Source organism: Canis lupus, chromosome 20 (assembly GCF_048164855.1).
Source record: "Canis lupus baileyi chromosome 20, mCanLup2.hap1, whole genome shotgun sequence".
In the NCBI taxonomy this organism is placed as follows: domain Eukaryota; kingdom Metazoa; phylum Chordata; class Mammalia; order Carnivora; family Canidae; genus Canis; species Canis lupus.
The window spans coordinates 58,697,188-58,720,314 of NC_132857.1; the positions used below are offsets into that span (position 1 = coordinate 58,697,188).

The window sequence follows — 23,127 nt, forward strand, 5'->3', positions numbered from 1 at the left end:
TTTGAGAATATTAATACGTTAAATAATGTGTATCTTCGTCTCAGCTAGTGATCAGGTCTTGGTTATTCAGGTAGAATTCTTGGATTGCTCTGCTCGGGCAGGCCGTGCTGTAGAAACACTACCACTTAAGTGTCAGGGGAAGGAGGGTGCTCGTAAAGGCCACGCTTGGGTCCTGGCTTCGTCACCTGTCATGCAGGGAAGAGTTACTTAACCTCCTTGTCCTTCAGTTTTCTTCTCTGTTAAATAGAGAAGATAATACCTACCTGTCAGGATTATAAGGCAGATTACATTGGCTGAGAGCCTAAGTGCCCGAGACGTATCAGGCCATCAGTAAGTAAGTGGTACCATCTTGTTTTTGACCTTTCGCTTTGATTCTGACCTTCCCTTTGAAATTATATTTACCGGCTTCTTCGCTTCTGGGCTGTTTGTTCATTTTCTTTTGCTTTTCGATTCAAGTTGTGTGGCCCGCGATCACCAGTAATAAGTGGTAGAGCCAGGGTTGGGATCCAGCTAGTCCGCCTCCAGAGCCGGCTAATAAACCCCTGCCACATCCTGCCTCGTTCAACTGCAGCGCGTGCCGTGCTGCCCGATCATCTATCGTAACCCATCCCGTTTCCTGTTCGTGGCACAAGGTAATGGCTCTGGGAAGGAGGAAGTGAGGAGTTCTTGCTTGGATTGAGCTTCAGTATTGCAAGATGAGGGAGTTCTAGAGATCAACACTAAATATAGTTAACATCCCTGAACTATGCATTTAAACATGTGGCTGGAAGGACAAATTTTATATTATGTGTATGTGTGTGTGTGTGTGTGTGTGTATTTACTGCAAATTAAAGAAAAGGAAGGGCTCCTTCTTTTGAGTTTCCCATGAAACTTCTGTACCTTTATCAGTTAAGAACCCTGAAAGATTGTCCGAGCTGTTTCTCTTCTGACGTGTTTTTCCTTGCTCCCATAAGTGACCCTGCTTGTAAGTCCATGTCTTTTCTTTCTTTCTTTTTTTTTTTTTTACCTCTGCAGGTGGTTATGGAATAAAAGAGTTTCTGTTATTGAATCCGGTGACTTAATACTTGAAAGTTTTAATTTAGAGATTAAGAGAACAAAGGTGTATTATGGTTACATAAGGTGTATTTAATAGGGTCACTTTCACTACTGTGTGTCTGCGTATCACTGTGGGTTTCGCACCAAGGACAACAGGGAGAAAGAAGGGTGTTCCGCAATTTTCATTGCTTCCGTGAACTTAGGATAAGAGCTGATGTCAGAGAGTTGTATTCCTAGGACATGGGGTTATTTGGTTCCTTCATTCTGCTCTATGTCGTGTATAATAGTCTATAAATATCACTTCGGACGTATAGACCATCACAGACTGTTTTTAACCATAGTTAATGTCTCCCTGAAGTATCCAGGGGGATATTCTATTATTATTTACCTTTGATTTTTTTTTTTTCAAAAAGTTTTAAGATGGAAAGCCCATTTAAAAACAATATAAGGGGATCCCTGGGTGGCTCAGCGGTTTGGCGCCTGCCTTTGGCCCAGGGCGTGATCCTGGAGACCCGGGATCGAATCCCACGTCGGGCTCCCGGTGCATGGAGCCTGCTTCTCCCTCCTCCTGTGTCTCAGCCTCTCTCTCTCTCTCTCTCTCTCTCTCTCCGTGTCTATCATAAATAAATAAATCTTTAAAAAATTTTTTTAAATAAAATTAAAATAAAAACAATATAAAATAGTAGAGTTAAGCAGAAAACCAGAATAAAGACCATAAAAATGACTACAACTTGGGGTAGATTAATTGTTATACTTGATACTGATCTGAATTTGCTGGCAACGAGAACAAAGCAAGATGGAGTTCCGGTTCCGTGATTTATTATGTGCGGCAGAAGACTGCCTAAAGCATCATTTTGCTTTTTAGGCAATTGTTGTTAGAATTGACCTGGATTTTTTTTTTTTTTCCACTGTCTTGAATTCTTGTTTGGAAGATAATTACAGATGATTAATAGACATTATCATTGGGGTTTTATAATAAACCAAAACATTCTTTGGTGTTTAGACTCCGTTACTCACTGAAGCATAAGCCCTGAATCAGTGAAGATATTTTCAGACTGAGTGGTATTGCCGGACTAGTCGGCTTCGGCAAGTGGTTTATTAGTTTACTCGGCAACCCGCGTGGCGCTTTACCATTTGCCATACGCTGTGCCTGACTCTGGGGTCAATGGAAGAAATTGTCCTGGAGGTTCTCAGCCCACTGGGGATGGAGCTGGGCAAGCGGATCTGCTGTGCGAGCTGCTATAACGGAGAGACGTGTGCCGTGCCATGTGCCGTGCCGTTGGAGCCCGAGAGGGTGTGTTGGCTCGGGGTAGTGGGGGAAGGTTCTTAAGGCACAAGATATTTGAGCTGATTATTAAAAGTTTACCTGGTTGAAAGGAAGGAAAGAGACCAAGAATGCCCTCGGATGCTCTGTTGCGGCTTGGAGCTTGTGCAGTCTAGGAGTAAACCGTTAACCTCCACTAGGCGTGTCAACTCCAACATCCTCCGTGCTCGGGCTGTGGCTGCGGTTGATGAAGCAGCTTCATGACCGAATCTCTCCGATTCCTAGAGGGCAGGTATTGAGGCCCGGGCGAAGCCCAGCAGGTACTGGGTGTTTGTGGGAGAAGGGAAGGAGGGGAGGGCCTTGCGTCACACACCACACAGTAGATGAGGTGGAGCGAGGAAGACTTGGGGTCGATCCCCATTGTCAGTCACACAGAGGGGAGCGCATTTCTGGAGGCGGCCAGGACAGGGTTTAAGGGCGGCTGTTCCCGGCTCGCCCGGCGGCCTGGACTCGGCCGTCCTCTGCCGAGCGTCTGCCTGTCGGGCCGCGGGATCCCCGGGACTGCAGCGTGAGCCTGAGCGGGTGCGAGTGGAAGGAGAGGCCGCGGGTGCGCGAGTGGAAGGGGTGGCCGCGGCTGCACGGCCCGTGGTTGCCAAGCGCAGCGCTAGTTTTGACGCGTCCACGCTGCGCACCTTCTCCAGCCGGCGGCTGGTCAGCAAGCTCAGAAACACTCGGTAGGACTCTTCTCATTCAGGGAGATGCAGGCCTCTCTTTCTAGACCCTCACGGTGCTGTCTGCCTGCTGCCCACGCTCCAGGCCGTCCAGAGCCAGCTCACGCCTTAACCCTCCCACCACCTCCAGCAGATCTGCGCCGCGTCCTGTGGGTGCTCCTGCGCTGAGCACACGGCCGTCGCCTAGTGAGTCGGCGTACAGGTGTAGTGTTAATCAGTGCCGCCTTCTCTCAGCCCTTAAAATCTAACCGAACAATTTCTGTTGGTGTTTTTTTTTAAGATTTTATTTATTTATTTATTCATGAGAGACACAGAGAGGCAGAGATGCAGGCAGAGGGAGAAGCAGGCTCCATGCAGGGAGCCTGATGTGGGACTCGATCCCGGGACCCCGGGGTCACGCCCTGGGCCGAAGGCAGAGGCTCAACCACTGAGCCACGCAGGGGCCCCTCTGTTGCTATTTTTGACATCTGTCCACCTTACTTTACTTGATGTGCCATTGGCCTTGTCCAGGCCACCGTCATTCATTTGATCCCGTGGCCTCGCTGCCTCCACTTCGGCTGTCTCTACTCAGATCTCCGCGTATGCGTAGGGCAGTCCTTGTGAAACACAACTTGACTCTGTCCTTTCATGCTTATGGTCTTCAACGGCTGGTGTTGCCCTGCAGACAAAATAAAGGTATTTACCCGGCCGACGGGTCTGGGCATGGTACGGCCTAACCTCAGCTCTGCAGCCTCATCTTTCTCTTGTTCTCTCTCTTTTACTCTCTCTCCACCTTCAGTGAACGACTTTCGGCTCTTTGATGGGCCAGGCTGTTTCCTGACTTAGCATCTTTTCGCTATTTCCTCTCCTCGGTATGCTTTTGTCCACTCTTGACCTGGCTCAGTCCTTCTCATCTTTAGTGCTTCTCTTAATTTTTCCTTAAGGGTCATGCCAGATTGTCCATTCTAAAGTTACCCTCTGAAAATCTCTCTCAAGAGGTACCAGAGTTCGAGACCATGAGCTCAGTTCATGTGGAACTGCTCCCACCGGAATCTGATGCTGGCTGGGGCCCGTGTCTCTGTGCCTCCCGCCGTACGGTGCAGTACGGAGCTTGCACAGGAGCGGCGCTTCTCAGACGTTTGTTGAATGAGACTGTTTTGCTAAAATAAAAGTTGATCTAGATGGAAAGGCAGTAACAAGGCCTGCGTCTAACTCCCGTCGCGGCGTATGCTAACTAATTCTACGTGAGCGTCTGGTACTCACTGAAAGTCAGTTACTGCTATTTTGTCTTTCCAGAAAAAAAAAATGGCATTTTTAATGTTTGTTTTGGGGAGGCTAACAGACTAAGTTAAGGTTGTGTTCTGCTCCTGGAAAGCGGTCCAACTTTGAGCCCGTTAACCAAGTTCTCCCGGGTCTCCTTTCCCATCTATAAATAGAGGGAAATTACATCTCAAGAGCTTGTTACAGAGATTTACATGAGATTATGTGAAGTGCTTCGTACAGTGCTTGACACCTTGGAAGAGTTCAGGCATTCTTTTTTCTTATCCCCTTTACATCTCAAGAGATTAATAAGGACTCAGAAAACCTCATTTAACTTACCTCATAATCTTACTGTTTTTATTTAATGCATAATCACACCCAAGAGCATTAACGTGGAGGTCAAAATCAGTTTAGGAGGAAATAATCCATCTCTTGGGCACGAGTAAGCAATGATGGACTGGTTTTTTAACCGTCAATAACATTGGTCTCCCTCAGAAAGATAGACAAGAAGTCCTCTTTTACCTTGTCCCGGAGGCGGTGGTTTAACTTGTAAAATTGTAATTACGAGTAAATGCAAGTCGTTATTGTTCTTTCTGTTTCAAGTACATATTCTATGTTGATAAGTGATACGAAAACATTTTCCCCATTTTAGATGTTTCTAGGGAGAAGCCTTTCAATATCATTGAAAACTCTGGAGTCCAAAGCTCTTCTGCTTATATTATCAGCTTTGGGGGTAATTAAAAATTTTAGTATTCTGAAGACAGGTTGTTGGATTCAGATGGATCAGATTCAAATTAGTAGGTCGTCTGTAACGCCCACTTCCTTAGGCATCCTACTCTGGATGCTAAATTGAGTTTAAAGGAAAATGGTTGAGTTACATCTACCAAAATTATCAGAGGTTAATTCTCTGCCATTAAGTCAGAATAGCTCACCCATCCCCGCCTCTATTACATTCCTTTCCCTGGATGATGAGAGACAGTAACTGGTGAGTTCAATTGCTTCTCCATAGAATTGCTTCTCCATAGGCCGCATCTTCCAGGGAGCTAGGGGCTCTAGCATTAAAAGCTGAAGGCCTTTGGGTTTTGTTTATTCAAACATTGCCTCAGGCAAGGATCTGTGGTGTTTATTTAGGGATAGTATGATTTAGAGTGTTGCTGCGAGTGGATGAGATATGAGAGCTAATAGACATTGACTCCTTAGCTCAGTTTGGAGCCTGGAAACTTTAGGGAGGCTGAGGGAACGGATATGAACTCCTGGGGCGCTCTCACTTGCCCTGTTCTGTGGCCAAAGATCTCACCTCAGACCCAAGCCAAGCATCTTGAAAGAGTGCATGTGATTGGTCATTTGGGACATTGGACTAAAACCATGCGGGTGCACCTGGGCGCATATCCGTGACCAATAGTACGGAAGGTGTGCTGTACTGACGGAGGGAGGTTTATGAGTTCCGACGTCTAGACGTTTCCTTGAGCTCATGGTCAATTTCTCCCTGCAAACCCAACTTCAGAAACCGTATAGCTAAACTAAGAATTGTCGTTGCTAATTTTAACATCTGTCCTGAAGGAGTGGTTTTCATCTCACAGAGGTGACAAAAACCACCTGCACTTTTTTCGTGTTTTTAAAAAAAAAAAAATTTTAATTTTAAATTTTTTTAAAGTGCACTTTTACCTAAAATTATCAAAGTAAACATTGATGTTTTCTATCAGAGGTTCTGGTCATTGGGTTTTCTTGGGGTGTTTTCTGTTGTGTGTCTGGTGAGGCTGCAGTGCTTTAAAAATAACTGGGGGTAATTAATACCCTCTCAACTACTAAGTAGAATGGGAACCTGCTATTAAATGAAGAAATAACGCATTACGTTTGGTGAAATGCACATCTGATAGTTCAAAGCAGATGAATGTCCCAGCAAGGACTTCAGAGCTTCTCTAGTCCCATTACACTGATTTGATGTTTATATGACTTCTGTAAGGTGTTTCGGTTTAACTGGATGCTAGGAATTGCAAACAAGTCCTCAAAGAACCACTGTAGTATTCTTTGGTCTGCGCGTGAGCTACCCGTTAGCAGCCTGTTGTGGGATGTGACGTATCTCTTTCCTCTTCTTTTTACAGAATGCTATGAACCTACCCCCTGACAAAGCCAGGTTACTGCGGCAGTATGATAATGAGAAGAAGTGGGAACTGATTTGCGATCAGGTAAGACACAGTGATGCTTTTATCAAGAAATAATGAAAGAAGAGAATCAGATTTCCTCCCTAAATATAGTAGACTTTTTCCAGGATATGAATGCATGGATTTCTGTTGTGTAATTCTCTGCCTTCCTGTTTCTCAGGACCAGAGGTAAAGCTAGGAAGTGACTTACTTTATTTGTGCATTATTTTAATTGTCTCCCTTATTTTCAAGCATTTAGTTATTAGGTTTTCTGGGAAATCTCATCAGATAGGCAAACCAAATTCAGACCTGTTTGGTTTTGAGAGAGAGAGAGAGAATTGGGGCTGCAGCCAGGGGTGTGGAGAGGGAGAGGGAGAGAAAGAATCCAAGGCAGGTCCCATGCCCAGCATGGAGTCTGACATGGGGCTCAATCCCATGACCCTGAGATCATGACCTGAGCTGTAATCCGGAGTCGGATGCTTAGCCACCCAGGCGCCCCAGTTTTTCTGTTTCCACAGCAGTTTCTGCTGCGAGAGTAGTGCAAGTCTTCTAGTTCAGCTGGCTTTCCTATCCCTGTATATTGATGTATAGTCATGTGAGAAGGTGAATTGTTTATAAAGAAACATTGCTTCAGCTGATAAATTATTTCAGATTTTAGCAACTCTAAAGTTGTTTTCATTTTGTCATTAACTCATAATTCAGATGATTAAGAGATATAAAATAAAAAGTGAAAATCTGCATTTTGTTTTCTGTCTGCTCTTCAAATTCTCCACCTTAGAGCTCCACTGGTAAGACCTTGAAGTATTTCCTTTCAGCTTTTAAAATGTTTTTGTCTTAAAAAAACTAAAATACCTGAATGTACACACTAGTCCATTCTGCCCCTTGGTACATTCATCAGTATGTACGTTTCTATCCTATTCTTTTAAAGGGTATGTAGTAGTATTGTATTGTAATTGATGGTTTTTGTTTTGTTTTGTTTTTTTGGCACTTTGTTGGAGGGCTTGGTCTGGGCCAGTTGATTGAATCCTTAGAGGTGTCACTGTGAGATAGCAGGCTCTGTATGTGAACTTTTTATGTTGTGCCATGAGCTTCAGGGTGCTTGTGTCTCCACCTCCCACCACCCTGAAAATTTCTGGCGAGTGTTATATTTCCTCCTAACACCGCTGCCTTGGGTTTCTTTCTTTCTTTCTTTCTTTCTTTCTTTCTTTCTTTCTTTCTTTCTTTCTTTCTTTCTTTCTTTCTCTTTCTCTTTCTCTTTCTCTTTCTCTTTCTCTTCTTGGATTTCTATTGTGGGGACAACATGTATCAGAGAAGCAGAGGGGTTTTTTTTATTGCCCATAGGTAGAGCTATTACCCTAAGAAATACATGCTCGCAGTTGGCAGCTTCTTTTTTTTTTTTTTTTTTAATTTTATTTATTTATGATAGTCACACAGAGAGAGAGAGAGAGGCAGAGACACAGGCAGAGGGAGAAGCAGGCTCCATGCAAGGAGCCCGATGTGGGACTCGATCCCTGGTCTCCAGGATCGCACCCTGGGCCAAAGGCAGGCTCCAAACCGCTGCGCCACCCAGAGATCCCCAGTTGGCAGCTTCTAAAGTGTTCATTGTGTGTGGTTTCTCCTCAGCTCCTGACTCAAACAGTAATGAGATGATGGTAAAAGTCCTCCCCTCTTTCCCAGGCTATATTTGGGTACCAAGAGTAGATAGAAACCGAAGAGGAAGCTTATTGTTTATAGGACCATGATGCAAAGGAGTGAAATTCTGCTGACACTTAGACTCTCCTTCCCTGAGAGTTAATTTTTCACGAGTATTGTCTAAGCCTATTATTGTGGGGAGAAATGATTTTACGATGATGATGAACAAGGATGATAGGGATAGTTAATATTAAAGAAAGGGAATCGTGCAAATGAGGGAGGTCCAGTGGGGGTGGTAATTCTAGTGTGACAGGTTGTGACAGTGGCAGGTGCAGAGGAAGGCAGTGGCTATTTTGTCAGCGCTGTAGAGAAGATCGGAACCTCCTCCCGCAGACCTGCAGGATTCACTGGCCGTCAGGCTGCTCTGCTCCTTTCTGGCTTGGTTGAGTTGTCAGTCTTTGCCTCTCTAGCAGCCAGAAATGGCAGGTTACTGCTGAGAGAAGATTTCTAACAGCTGCACTCTTCCCTTGGACCACCCATGGCCTCTAGGGTAGATGGTGGGTCTGGGGATCTCGAGGCCGGGAGAGGAGCAAATCAGCTAATTGTGTTTCAGATTTTCAGATCCTAGGTTCAGCTTATTATTGCCCTTAAATGTTAATGTGCCACAACATAGAGAATTTAGCCACTCGATCTGTTTCTTTCTGGCAGTTACTTCAACACGTGTTGAAAGCTCCAGGCTGGGGCTCCGTCAGTGTTCAGGGGTGTCCTGCGTGATTTGTTAATAAGAGTGAAAAATAATTATTATTGCCAGTGGCCAGCATTTACTAAGTAGATTTTCTTAAGAGCTTTGTGTGTAACTGTCAAAGCAGTCACATGTGTCCAGCTCCCCATTTGACAGATGGAGAAAATCATTGCTGAAGGTGGCGTAGCTGTTGAGTGGTAAGGTGGCCTGGGAGGTCTGATTGTGGAAGAGCTGCTCCTTCGGGGGCTGTATGTGAACGCGCTGCGCTCTTCCTCGCCAAGGGCTCAAGTGTGTGAATGAGCTGCGGAAAATAAATTAAAAAACACGGGTTGTCTCTGTTTCTCTGGCTCGCAGTCTGATAGGCTTTCCTGAGAGCGAGAGGAAGGCCGGGAGCTGCAACGTGGGCACTGAGCCTTGCCTGCCTGCGCTCTCCCCATGGTGACCTGCCATGTGTGATTAGCCGTTGGTCATTTTGAGAATTTTAGGCAGCAGAAACCTGGACTTTTTGCCACATATGGGAAGCCCATTGGTATGTCACACACGCCATGTCCCCCGTGTATATTTGTGAGGGGAAAGGTAAAAACCATGGGCTTAAGGCCTTCATAGGATACTCTTCATAAGGTAGTATAATGTATTGGTGTTTAGTGATGGAATGTGGACCGTGTATGGATTTGGTACCTAACCTGTATCTGTCTATGGTACTTAACTTGATACCTTCTCTAAATATATTTGCTTTTAAAATACCATTTATATGAAATGTCCCAAGTAGAAAGATCCATAGAGAAAGTAGGTTAGTGGTTGCTGTGCACTGGGAGGGGGAGGGGAGTGACTGCTAATGAATGTGCACGGTTTTTTTGTTTTTAGTTTTGTTTAGGTGTGATGGAAACGACACCAGATTTCTTAGTGGTGGGAATTAAAGAGTGGTGATAGTTACGTAGCCTTGTGAACAGAATAAAATTGCATACCACTCTCAGAGTGTGAATTTTATGGCATAGGAATTATAGCTCAGAAATATATTCGCTTTTGTAACAGAGATAGGCTAAAAACAGAATTGAAGAGCAGTAACTGGGGAAATTTCCCCAGAAAAATTTTCCAGAGAAATTAGTGGATGAATCTAAGAAGTGCTTGACTTTGTTAGGGTTGATTTGGGCATTATGGTTGTATAAGAATCTGTCTTTATTTTTAAAGCAATGTGTGTGGACGTAGGGATGGAATATTACTGGAATATGGCTATGAAACACTTCATAAAGGAAAACAAAAGGGATAGAACGTGCAAAACCTTGAATCTTGGTGGTGGAGTGTGTTGGGGTCTATCACAGTGTACTTTGAACTTCAGTGTGTATTCAAGAATTTACAATATAAAATTAAAAAATAAAGTGCCACATAATCTTCATTTTTTTCCTTAGCTACTCTAACCTTCTAAAGAGGTGCCTGGCTAGCTGGCTCAGTTGGTAGCACATGCAACTCATAATCTCAGGGTGCTGAGTTTAAAGCCCCAAGTTGCGTGTGGATCCTACTTGAAAAGAAAACAGCAGTTTAAAATTATTTTGAGGGTTGCAGGGAATATACGTAAAGTACATCAACTAACACTTGGCACGGAGCAGGTGCTTTATCGATAGTGTGGCTGCTTCTGCTGCTACTGAGGAGCTCAGCTATTAGATACTGGACCATTATTTTATCATCGACTTGTCATCAAAAGATTCAAAGAAATTGATTATATTGAATGTGTCATCACCTATTATCTATATATACTTGATGGTTTGAACGCGTGCTGTAGGATGCTGTCAGGAAAAGCCGCGGCTATAGATTTCCTTCCTTCTTTCCTGCCTTCCTTCCTTCTAAATATTTTATTTATTAGAGCGAGCGAGCGCATGTATGGGAGAGAGTGCAAGTGGGAGGGAGGGGCAGAGAGAGGAGAAGCAGACCCCACTGAGCAGGGAGCCCGATGTGGGGCTCGATCCCAGGCCCCGGGGGTTGTGACCTGAGCTGAAGGCAGATGCTTAACTCACTGAGCCTCCAGGCGCCCCAAGCCATAGCCATAGATTTTCAATCCAGGAAAATACCAGGCAAACCTTGTGTCTTATGTGTCGTCTTAGAACAATGACCATGGTGTGTTGTCATTGAGACCTGACCCGTTAGACACCCCCTGCCCCACTGTTTTGTGCCCAAACATTATATGGAATCCAAATGCTTATTTCATTTCTTTTTAAGCAAATAGTGCAGGTAGGGAATCGTGAGGTACCCGGGATAGGCCCAGTACGGAGTCTGCACCAAATGAACTGGGAATATTAGAGAAATTTAATTCCAAAAGGAGTATGTGATCAAGAATATTGGAGGCTTTAGGGTGAAGTTATTTCAGGTTTGGTTCCAGTGAAAAATTGTTATGTGGGCGATCGGAATCACAGGACCGGTCGTGGTTCTCCTTTCCTCCGCTGCTGCCGGGTTGCTTGGAGCCAGATTCGTGGCCTGCCCTTACCAAGCGCCCAGCACCTGGGTGGCGGGGTCTGTTACCAGCCTCATCCGTGGCCTCACCTAAGGTTTCCGGGCCACGTGTCCCTCCATACGGATCTCCTCACTTAAAAATATCCCCTCCTAAACTTTCATCAGCTGTCTTTTTGAACAAGATGAAGGTAAAATCATCTTTTTATTTTGTTACCGGTGAACACAAATGTTATTTGTGCTGATGGCGAAGCTCCTTTTCCACATGCCATGGGCTTTGGGCCGATTGGTGCGTTGGACGTGATGCTTTTCTCTAAAGAAGCAAAAGGGGGGGGTCCAAGCAAGATGGGTCATTATGGTTTAGCCTGGGAAGGACAGGGGGATGCAGCTCGTGACTGGCTGGTACTGTCAGCTGGCGTGTTGCCCCCCCTGGGCAGGGCGTGTTCCCACGGTCCATGGCCCATGGCCCATGCTCCCGACACGCAGGCAGTGGGGCCCAGGCACGTGACATGGGTGGAGGCTGGAGAGCCGGCTGTGTGTTGGGCAGGGGTGGGGGGGAGAGGGCGGTGCAGGGCGGGGACACAGATGGAGAGGCAGCTCCCGGGAGGAGGGGGAGGGGGAGGAGGAGACAGATGGAGGTGGAGGAGGAGGGATCCTGGGAGGAGGAGGAGGGGGAGGAGGAAGAGGGCTCCTGGGAGGAGGAGGAGGAGGAAGAGGAGGAAGAGGACTCCCAGGAGGAGGAGGAGGTGGAGGAGGGCACTGGAGGATCCGTGGGGCCCCAGACGGGCTCTCCGTGGGGGGCCCGTAGCTGCTGGCTGCCCGACAGGTGCGCCCGAGGACCCGAGGGCCCGAAGCTGCGAGGCGGGAGGGGCTCCGCGTGGGCTCCTTGGCCTGTGGGGCAAGCCCGGTCCTCGCACCTGCATCAGGGAGAGCGCTGGCCTTGGGGGGCCCTGGGCTTTTGCAGTTTTGTGTCCCGAATGTACCCTATTGAAGATGTACCGAGGACTGTGATCGAATCACTTGGTCGCGACGCCTTCTCTGCTACTAAGCTCCAGTTTCACTTAGAGTGACGGGAGGGTGACGACAGCCGCCGTGTTCGTTTTCTGTGGCCGCCGTCGGAACGGCCGCAAACTTGGTGGCCTAGAGCAGTAGGGAGCACTGCTGGGTCCCGGAGGACAGAAGCCCGAGGTCGGATGGCAGCTGGGTCTTGTTCCTGCCCAGGGCTCTCGGGGAGAATCCCGCCTCCCCTCCAGCTCCCGGGGGCGCCCAGGCGGCCTGGCCTCCCCTCCAGCTCCCGGGGGCTCCTGGAAGCTCCTGGGCAGTGGCTGCGTGACTCCAGCCTCCGCCTCCACTTTTACGGGGCCTTGTTTTTTTCTCCCTTTGGCCACTTCTGCTCTTCTGTGTCGTAGCGGGACTCTCCCTGTTGGGTTGGGGTCCACCTGGGAAGGTGAGGATGATCACCCTCAAGGTCCCTGACGTGGATCTGCAGACACCCTTTCTCCAAGTACAGTGATGTGCACGTGTGTGGGGCGAGGGCACAGACGTGGCTTTGTGGGAGGCCGTCGTTCCAGCAAGTGCGTGTGCGGAGACGTGTGATGGTTCACGTGACCTTGTCGTTAGGTAACAGGCCCGGCCGGTCCTCCGCCTGGGGGGGGGGGTGCGGCTGGTTCTACCTGGGTGGTCGGGGGAAGCTCTTGTCGCGGGCAGCCGCAGCCCGGCCCGGCGTGGTCTCCGGTGGTCTCCGGTGGTCTCCAGGCCCCGGGGGGCGAGCGGGCCTGTGGTATCCCCGGGAGGTCCCTGCGCCCGGCCTGGCAGCGGGCAGTTGCGTCCGACTCTCCTCACCGGCTGGACCCGCAGAGGTGCGGCCTCGGTGAACGAGCGGGGGGCGGGGGGGAACCACGCTTAGTGGGAGCCAGTCTGTGCCACGGTTGCCATTTCTGACAGTCCAAGAACTTGGCCGGTCTAGGTTGGACTTAGCATCACTCCTTCTATTACGTACTCATTAATTTATCCATCCAGGAAGCACTTAATAGTATAGATAAGAGAAAGCAAAGAGAAAATTGAGAGAGTATGGATCTAGTTTTCCCCAAACGGGTGCCTCATGCAATGCTTCGAGTCTGGAAAATCATTTGAGTCAAATGGTCCCTGGTACCAGTTTATTTGTCCTGAGCCCCCGCAGGGTGCCTGGCACGAACTGGCTGTGGGACGTAATGTTTTTGCCGATTTAAAACACAACATCTCACCTTAGGGCTGTCTTCCTTTTCTCAAAGTCTCCAAATCTGAGGAAAGGTATCAGGTTAGTTGCTGTTAAAAAGAGACCAGGTGGGGGATCCCTGGGTGGCTCAGCGGTTGAGCATCTGCCTTTGGCTCAGGTCGTGATCCCCAGGGTCCTGGGATCCAGTCCCACATCGGGCTCCCTGCGTGGGGCCTGCTTCTCCCTCTGCCTGGGTCTCGGCCTCTCTCTCTGTCTCTCTCATAAATAAATAAAATCTTTAAAAAAAAAAAAAAAAAGAGGGAGCAGGTTTCTTTTATTTTCCCTCCTGAAGGCAAAGTTTCCCTTCCATTAAGGTGCACGCCGGTCCCCGATCCCCGGCTTCTAAAACGCCGGAGAGGCAATCCGAGGAGCAGATGCCAGCTCCCTGCATGTTGAGCTGTCTCCTATTTCGTATCTCTGGGGTTGTGGAAAATTGAATCTGGACCTAGAAGGGGGGTTATTTTGTTCCACTACCAGAGGTTCTCTTGGTCCTAGGATTTTTGTAGTGGGAGGAAAGGTGCTGACCATCCCCGGGGGCACAATATGGGAAGGTAGACTAAAGACGGGGTGAGCTACTCCTTTTTAAACTTTAAACCCGGTTTTGGCAGCTTGATAGAAACGCTCTGTTTGAAGTGCTGTTTGGCATCAACAGCCAAAATAAGAAGCCCAGTGTTCAGTCGGATTTCAAGCTTCTAGGTTACCTTCTGCCAAAATGAACATCACGTTACCTGCGTTCTTGCCTGGCAATGCAAGTGGAGCTGGAGATCCTCCGCTGCCACCTCCTACCCCCTACCCTTGAAATTACTTAGTCGCCTGAGTTGTCTTAGACAGACCTCCACTGTGTCGTGCGAAGTAGATTTTTATCATATGAGCATCTTTTGTGAACTTGAGAATGCTGTTATAGGAAATGAGAAATCATCTAGCCAATGTGACGATGCACACGGATAGACTGAAGTTGACCTTTGACACCATCTTTTAGAAAATAATGTAAGTGACATATGAAGGTGAATTAGCCAAGAATTTCTACTAGGGAGCACAGATACAACTTCACATTCTTTTAACATGTGAACATTTAACTCCTGGTCTTTGCCGTGGAGGTCTGTGTGTGTTTACCTTTCGCATACCAAAAAGTCAAACAGCTTCATGGAAGTTACCCAACAAGTGGTGGAGCTGACACTAAAAAAATTCTGAAAATTTCTGTGTTCTGAAAAGTACCCAAATGGTTTGGAAAAGTCGTTTTGAAAAAAGTGCCGGGATGACCTCGGTCACAGCGTGGCTCTTTTCATCAGTCCCTTCGCTAGGTAAATGATCCAATGAGGACACACTGAGAAGAGTGATGTGCTAGATGCTAGGACTATAGTGCCCCCCGAAAATACAATGTTGAATCTTTTAAAAAAGGAAGTTGAAAAAAATAATACATCATCTTAAAAGTAAATTCTGCAAAGACTGAGTGTTTAACAGAGAGCTTTCAGACCCTACGTTATCCCCAACTATCTGTAGCATTCATGGCAGATCTTGATGAACTTGCAAGTAAGTGTTGTAAAAGAAGTTATTTTTTGAAGTCATTGGGGAAATTAGGTGTCTGTGTTTTTTTTTTTTTTTTAAGATTTTATTTATTTACTTATGAGAGACACAGAGACAGAGAGGCAGAGACCCAGGCAGAGGGAGAAGCAGGATCCATGCAGGGAGCCCGACGCAGGACTTGATCCCAGGACCCCGGGGATCACGACCTGAGCCAAAGGCAGACGCTCAGCCGCTGAGCCACCCGGGCGTCCCTGTGGGGTCTTTATCTCCACTATAGTAGTAAAACAGCATTTTGATGATTTCACTGAAATAGCAGAAAATTTGATTTTTCATTAGACCATGGGTGTTAGAGGGTGCAGGGAGATAAGGAAAAAAGTGAATTAGAAATACGGTTCAGGTTTTGTAAGGAACGGAGAGCTGTAGTTAGGGGGTGGAGACTGCCTTTATTCTGTATCCACACGGTGACTAGACCGTGGCTTGCAGTGGCATCTGTGGGTTCTAGAAATACCATCATTTTGCTGGTTATCCCTAAAGCCACTTACTAGCTCTCTTCAACCCCTTGGCTGTCGATGGCTGTGCTCATAGTTTCAGATAGAACTTCCCAAGTGCCACCTAAAACCCCATGGAGTGAGCACTATAATATACTGGGTACTAAATGCATGTGTCTCTGTCACATCCAGCAAGTGTCCTCAGCAGGGACCAGTTTTGAACGAACCTCTTCCACCTCCTGTTCAACCCAGTCTGGTCAGGTATTGTCTGAGAGCTTGATCTAATGACTAATGGTGACCGTGTGGTCACAGGTTAAAACTATTTTTGTCTTACTCTTGTGAGCTGAGGATGCAAAGACATGAGGTTGATGACCGACGGGTGAATGTGTCTGTGCGAGTGATGTTAAATTTGAAATTACGGAAGATCTAAGGATAAACCATACAATAGTCTACCAAAGCTTGGCTTTAAGAGTTTTCAGGTTGTTAGCACACACTGTTATTGTTCCTATATTTCAAAAGGTGAATATTTCTGTGTCTAGGAACCTGGGATGTGTGTTGGGGGTGGGGAGGCAGGGAGGTTTGGATGAAGATGGCAGATTTGTTACGCCTAACGTAAATGAAAGCAGGTGGTAAGGACCTGATTAAGACCTAATGGCTCGACTCCCAATTTTCAGTCCTTACGTTCTGTTCGTGAGGATGCTTTCCTTGAGTGTATCAGGCAGGTGTCGCCTTGAGTGGAAGACAGCTTCCTTCTCCATCCCTTTATGTGCCTGCCATCTACTTTGAGGGTTCTCTGCCATAAATTATACCCTTTGCAAATACTACAACCGATTCACTGCAGCGAGCACCTCTTGAGATTCTCATGACCGTGTAACTGTGTAGCCACGTGGTTGTACACTGAATTGGAGCACATGAAATTTCGGAGAATCCAGTTACTAGGACTGTAGGCAGAAATCCATAACATAAGAATTTGCCATTCTTAGAGAAGATGTGGTGTATATACATTAAGTGAAATATTACTCAGCCATAAAAAGAATGAAATCTTGCCATTTGTAATGACCTGGAAGGAGCTAGAGAGTATGATGTTAAGCAACATAATTCAGAGAGAGAAAAATACCATATGATTTCACTCATACATAGAATTTAAGAAACAAAACAAATGAGCGAAGTGGGCGAAAAAGAGGGAGGCAAACCAAGAAACAGACTTTAAACTATAGTGAACAAACTGTTGGTCCCCGGAGGGCAGGTGGGTGAGGGAAATGGGTGAAATGGGTGATGGGGCTTAGGAGGGCACTTGTGATGAGCATAGGGTGTCATATGGAAGTGCTGAATCACGAAATGGTACGCCCGAAACTAATATTACACCGCTAACTGAAATTTAAATAAAAATCTTAAAAATATCTTTAAAAGTAATAGAGTTTGCATTCTTTCATATTCTTGAGTGATCGAAAAATACTAGCACTCTTATCTCGATGGTTTCTGCAAGACATCAAAGGCAGCTGCTGCTGTTTTTTCCCCCTGATCAAGATCAGAACCGTGTTATTTTTCTTTTCCTCCCCCATGCTTTGTTTGTATGATACATGGTTAGCCCTGGAGACTTAGGAGCTTTTCATTATGTTGATGCTGTTTGAGAAGGCATCCTTAAGTAAGGTTTCTGGAGTATGTAGTCTATAGGGGAGAAGGGTTTTCATATTCTCATTATTTATTTTTTTAAAAAATTTTATTTATTTATTCATGAGAGACACAGAGAAGCAGAGACACAGGCAGAGGGAGAAGCAGGCTCCACGCAGGGAGCCCGATGCGGGACTCGATCCCAGGACCCCAGGATCAGGCCCTGGGCTGAAGGCAGGCGCTCAACCGCTGAGCCACTCAGGCTGCCCATATTCTTATTTTTTAAATGAAGAAGCAATAAGGCTTGTTTGTACCCCTTGCATTTTTTTTTAGAGGAAGAATGCTCTCCAGGGATTTTGTAAAAGTTTTATGAAATAGTAGATTGTAACTATAGTTTTAATAACGTAAGTCTGTATCTTTAAATATAACTAAAAATGTTCCAAAGTTTTTGCCTGACAAGAACATGCACGTTGGAGAGGGATTTAGGTATCCGGAGTAGGAGCTGCAATTGAAAACAGTGATTAATAAGTGTTAGTGTACGAAAGGACCTACTTGAGGAATTTAAGAGAATGTGGATTTTTGAGCGGTGAAATGAGTCAGGAGAATGCAAATTAGCAAGCATCTTCAGTGGCTTCAGATGCTGGTTTTTCGGTAGCATGTATTTTAAGAAACGCCAAGCTAAAAGATGGGAAAGCTTTGGCTCATGAAGGGAGAGAATGAATATTTGAAGATAAAAGGTTTCCCAGTATAAATCCAGTCTTTAGTCACTATGCAGTTCTTAGCTCCTCAATAGTGATAACCCTACCTATTGAACGCTGCTACCTGTCTGGTCCAGTCACGGTTCAGTCTTTGCTTAGGACGACATGAGATAATAAACTTTATTAAAAGCGTGACAGTAACTAACTAACTAAATAAATAAATGCATGACCTTTCTTTTTTTTTCCTTTTTTCTTTCTTTCTTTTTTTTTTTTTTTTAATTTATGATAGTCACAGAAAGGGGGGGGGGGCAGAGACATAGGCAGAGAGAGAAGCAGGCTCCATGCACCAGGAGCCCAATGTGGGGCTCGATCCCGGGTCTCCAGGATCACGCCCTGGGCCAAAGGCAGGCGCCAAACCGCTGTGCCACCCAGGGATCCCATGCATGACCTTTCTAACGAATTAAAGCCACTTTTAAATCGGGGAAAAATGATGAGCCATGAACAGAATTAAATAAGCCCAATTAATATTATTTATTAGGGAATGAATTAGGGGATACTTTGTTTAGGAAAGACCTGTTGAACCAGAAGAAACTTGTGCTAGTCTAAATAAAGGAAATTATTTGGACAAGTCTCACCAAAAGTTATTTCCAGCCTGAGAGCTCTAATGGAACCCTTGGAAAGCTGTCCTCCCCGCCCGGGACAGTGATTTCATATTCCGAGCTGAGGAATGTTTTGAGGCCCCCAGAAACGATGGCTGCGGAGTGACTGGGACACGCCGGGTCCCTCAAGTCCAGCCTGGCACAGAAGTGGGCAGCGCTTGAAGCTGGGGCTGGAGGGGGCCGGGGCGCCGAGCCCACCGTACCCTCCGCACCGCTCAGGTGTCCTTAGCGCCCGTGGCCTTTCCCGTCCGTACTCGCTTCTCATTTCACACCTGCCGTTGTCTGTTCCAAGTTACCTGCTAGTCTTGGCCGTTCAGCTGGAACCCAGCTAAACCCCGAGCTAGCACACGTTCCCCACGCTCCTCTACCTCCGTCCCCTTGTTCCCATCTGGAAAACTCCTCTGTCTCCTGCCTCTCACTCCGACCCAGGACATCTACACGCGGCTTGCCCTTTAAAACTCAATGCAGAAACCGCTTTCTCCAGGGAAGTTTCTTTGATCTTCTCTGCTGGAAAGAGCCTTACCTTTCTTTGAACTTCTAGAGGATCCCATATGGCTCTTGTCGTCCTCAGCATTGTATTACGGTGATGTCTGCTGTGCCTCACACATCAGACTTAGTGCTTAAGAATGAATTTGTTTCGTTTTCTGCCTTTTTACACGGTGTCTTGCATCATGTGTTCTGGTGAATGAAATAATAACATGGTCAAAAAAGTGTTTTTTTAGCCTTTGTGTTTTTCCTGTTAGTTCCTGGAAGTAGTGACCTATTTTTGATAGCGAGGTTTAAGGTGTTCAGAGGCAGGGGGCTTCGTAGCAAAGTGTTTTCCTCCAGTAATAACCACAAGGACCTGTAAGTAGGAGCACAGCTGGGTGCTCTCCCCCTCCGGTTGGGCAACATCGGACTCTCGTCTGAATTTGCCTTGTTGGCCGTCTTAGATTGTAAGGAGCTAGAGCCCTAATAGTTTTTCTCATTTTCTCTAAAATGTCCTCTTTGTGTAACTCATTTCTGTCTATATGTAACATCAAGGTGGTGTTCTATTTTTGTCTTTTATTCCCCCCGTGCACCCGTGTTGGCATTATCCCTTTAGAGGACAAACCCCTTGAGGACTTGGATTATTCCTGTCAACAGAGCTCTGAAGAGCATTTAGCACCAAGCTAAATGCTGCAAATTAGTACGCACTAGTGGTGCTGATACTGGTTGTAATTATGGCTCATTTAGAGACCACAGTTTGCTGACTTAGCCTTGGGAAAGGAAGCCCGACTATTTCCAGCTTCCAGAAAGAAAAAAAAAATCATTCAAGTGTAGCAAGCTTATGTGCGCGAGAGCAGAGTCCTTTGAATTTTCACTATCTAAAAGTTATTGCAGGAGCAGAATAATAAAACATTAATAATGGCATAATGATGGTGACCTCGCATTCAGCCCTGAGGGTGTTTAAGCAATTTCGGTAGCTCCGCTAACACGCTACTGAAATGGAGCCAATGACCCTGCGACCGTCCCAAAGAGGGAAGAAGCTCAGTGTGTCCCCCTGTGAGCCATTCATTTCCCAGAGATTTCCTGGGTTTTCAGCTGTCTTGCTATGATCTCCTTCCTGTAACCTCAGAATATTGAGGTATGAGATAAACTGGAATGAAATTGTGTTTGATTTTTGGAGCTGCTTCTCCAAACACAATTTATGGAGCGGAAATGCTTATAACATACTTGTTGTGAGTCCAGCTGACACCAAATTAACCTCAAGTAATTTCTCATGTAATTATACACATGGATTGAGAGGACTCAAGGGGCCAGAAATGTTTTGCTGGCTGAGTGGAGCGCCCAACTCCAGACCTTTATGCAGAAAGGCTTTCGGTGACAAACGTTATTAGATTTAGGTGGAGGAAGGAGGACATAGAGGAAGGCTCCAAAGAAAACAGTTGAACTGCTCAGATCTGTGTCTGGTGAGAGAGGCTGTGTTGCGGCATAGCTGATGAGCTCCCCTGACTGACTTACCCAGTTCCCTCAGTGCGTCCCTATCTCAGCCCCTTCACCCAGTTTCCTTAAGAATGACCTGGTTTTCCAGTTGGGGCTGCAGTTGACTTAGTTATTAAGTGGGATCCAGCAAATGCTTTGTCTTTTCCTTATCTGCAGGGCAGGCCTTTGCGTGGCAGGGTGACCTTCCTGGTGGCCAGCAATGGGGCAGGGAGGCTAGCTAGCATGAGCCTTAGTAGATTGAGTCAGTGAGAAATGTGTCCTCAGGGGGGTCACTAGGCAGTTTCAGAGCCAGGAGAGCTCCCCAAGAGGCTTACCAGCCGTGCATGCGTGCCCGGTGCAGCTTTCAGCATATGCACACCCCGCGCAGCGTGTACGATCGCTCTGCATGCTTGCAGACTCTTAAACACTTAGCCCTAATTTATGAGAGATGTGAGTCGCAGATGACGTTTAGAAGAAGTTTAATTCTTTGGACATTATCAAGGACTGTGTGCCAAGTGTTCGTTCTTGTGTATACTGGAACTCAAAGAAAAATAGAACATGTTTGTACCCTTTCAAAAGCTTTTATTTCTTTAAAAGCAAGACGAGCGCACTTACTACGGTGTAGAAAGAACAAGGATCAGAGAGAGTCAGAAAGCCTGAGTCTGAATCTTTGATCTGATGCGTATGTGTCTGATTTAAGGCAGGTCATTTCATCTCTGAACTTCACTTTCCTCTTCTAGAAAAAAAAAGGAGGTATTATCTACTTGCCAGAAAGAGAGGCCTGAGTAAGTTAAGAGGTCCAGAGAATACGGCAAACTGTTACTCAAAGATCAGTGAATAATGCTTGAAAGCCAAAAAGCACTGCTCCAGATGGAAAGGCAATTGTGTCCTCAGCTTGCATTAATGGAGCTGCCGCGAGAAGAAATTTCAGATCATTACCAGGGAACTTAATTTCTAAATGTCTAATTGGTAAAAAAAAAAAATAGTGGCAATTGATGCAGCAGCTTAATGAAGATTCTGTGATTATTGGACGTGAGGGTGACCTGCCTCCGATGTGCCGCTCCCTGGACCCCTTATCACTCCTGTCCCTCTGTAAGTCGTGCTCTCGGTCTAAGAGGAGGACCTTCCCTGATAGGGGAGCACCCTTCTTCCCTCAAGGGCGGGTGAGTAGCTGCACTTTTTGCTAAAGCCTCCAAACAGGCTCTCAAGGTCCCCGTGTAGGAGAATGTAGGGTCGTGAGGCTTCCAGGACTACAGACACATGCAGGCGAGGGGCTGCATGCGGCGGCCTGCCTTTCCCTGGGGGAAGAAGATTCTGTGACCCCAGGTTTGTTCCCTCCCACACTTGCCCAGTGTAGTTTGTGGCCCAGTGTCCTGAATGTGGAGAAATAACTTCGGGTTCTTTGCTTTGAATGCATATGGAGAATAATTAAAAATCCAGAGCAATTGCTCTTTTCAATCTAGAAATATTTCATGGAGAAAGTTTCATCACACAAAGAGATAAATGGCAGGAGGGCAGGGTGATGGGATGCTCTGTGATTAGACGTTTACAAGGAAATCTGTATTTCAAGAGTTCTTCTGGATGATATCGATTCACATTGGCAAATCACGATGATTGGAGAATATTTTTTATCCCTAAGAATAATATTTCTAGGGCGCCTGGGTGGTTCAGTCAGTTAAGCATCTGCCTTCAGCCCCAGGGTCCTGGGATCGAGTCCCGCATCAGTCCCTACTCAGCAGAGACTCTACTTCTCCCCCTCCCTCTACCCCTCCTCCCCGCTCGTGCTGTCTCTCTTGCAGGCATTCTCTCTCTCAAGTGAAAAAATAAAATCTTTTTTTTTTAAAAGTATATTTCTATATAATGGGACCAAAGTTGAGGACTTCGTTTATGAATTAATGAAGTTCGAGTTCATGTATTAATTCATTATGAATTAAATGAAGCCCTCATTTAATTAAGTTACTCGTATCATTGATGTTGAGCAAGCACGTAACTAGTTCTAGAAACTAGCCCTTGGGGATATGGCAGATCTGGAAGTGATGGTGATGGAAAATTGCCAGCCAAAGCATTCACAGGTTTTGGTGCCAAATCTAAAATTCTGATATTTAGAGAAAAAAAAATATTAATTTAAATAAATATGAGGCCAGTAATCCTTCTGAAGTCCTTCAGAGTAGACATGTTTTGGCAAGGTGCTGACGTTCTCCAGGGTGTCCTCCCAGATATTTCTGTTGTCCAAATGGCCATATTAAAGACACAGAAGAGGCTCGGTGAGCCAGATGCTGGGTTTATAAACCAAACAGTTGCTCCTTTTGAGACAAGACAAACACCTCCAAGTTTTAGGGAAATTATTGGGGCTTTTGTATTTTTTCTCCATATCAGTTTTATTTCCATCCCTAGATGCAGGCTGAGTTTTCTGTGTAGTGGATGGAATGTGGACTTACTGTGTTGTGAAGCATCAGCCTTCTCCACGTTCTGTTTTTGGAACTACATTAGTAAATTACTCGGGCAAGTGGAAAATGTGACTAGAACAACAGCAAATTTTGGGAAGACACATTAGGAAAAGTATGTATTAATCGTAGACTTCATAATTTTCAGGGGAATAAATAAAAGGAAGTGCTTACAGGACCAATGGATGCGTATATTTGAGAAAGCCCCCCCCCCCCCCCCCCCCGGTCACCACAGTCTTCAGTAGGAAATGGAGAAAGGTGTGTTTGTTGAGGGTCAGAACT

At 46.1% G+C, this 23,127-nt stretch overlaps 1 protein-coding gene across 12 annotated transcripts in view; it reads left to right on the forward strand.

Moving 5' to 3' along the window:
- FMNL2 (formin like 2) overlaps nucleotides 1-23,127 on the forward strand; it is a 261,812-nt gene that overhangs the window by 136,735 nt on the left and 101,950 nt on the right. For all 12 annotated transcript variants that reach the window (XR_012013348.1, XR_012013349.1, XM_072789227.1 and 9 more), the window contains exon 2: nucleotides 6,372-6,455. Coding sequence is in view for 10 of the 12 variants with exons in the window: in XM_072789227.1 (XP_072645328.1) it covers nucleotides 6,372-6,455 (84 nt within the window). In the remaining 2 variants the exon portion in view is untranslated. The remainder of the gene's footprint in view (nucleotides 1-6,371; nucleotides 6,456-23,127) is intronic.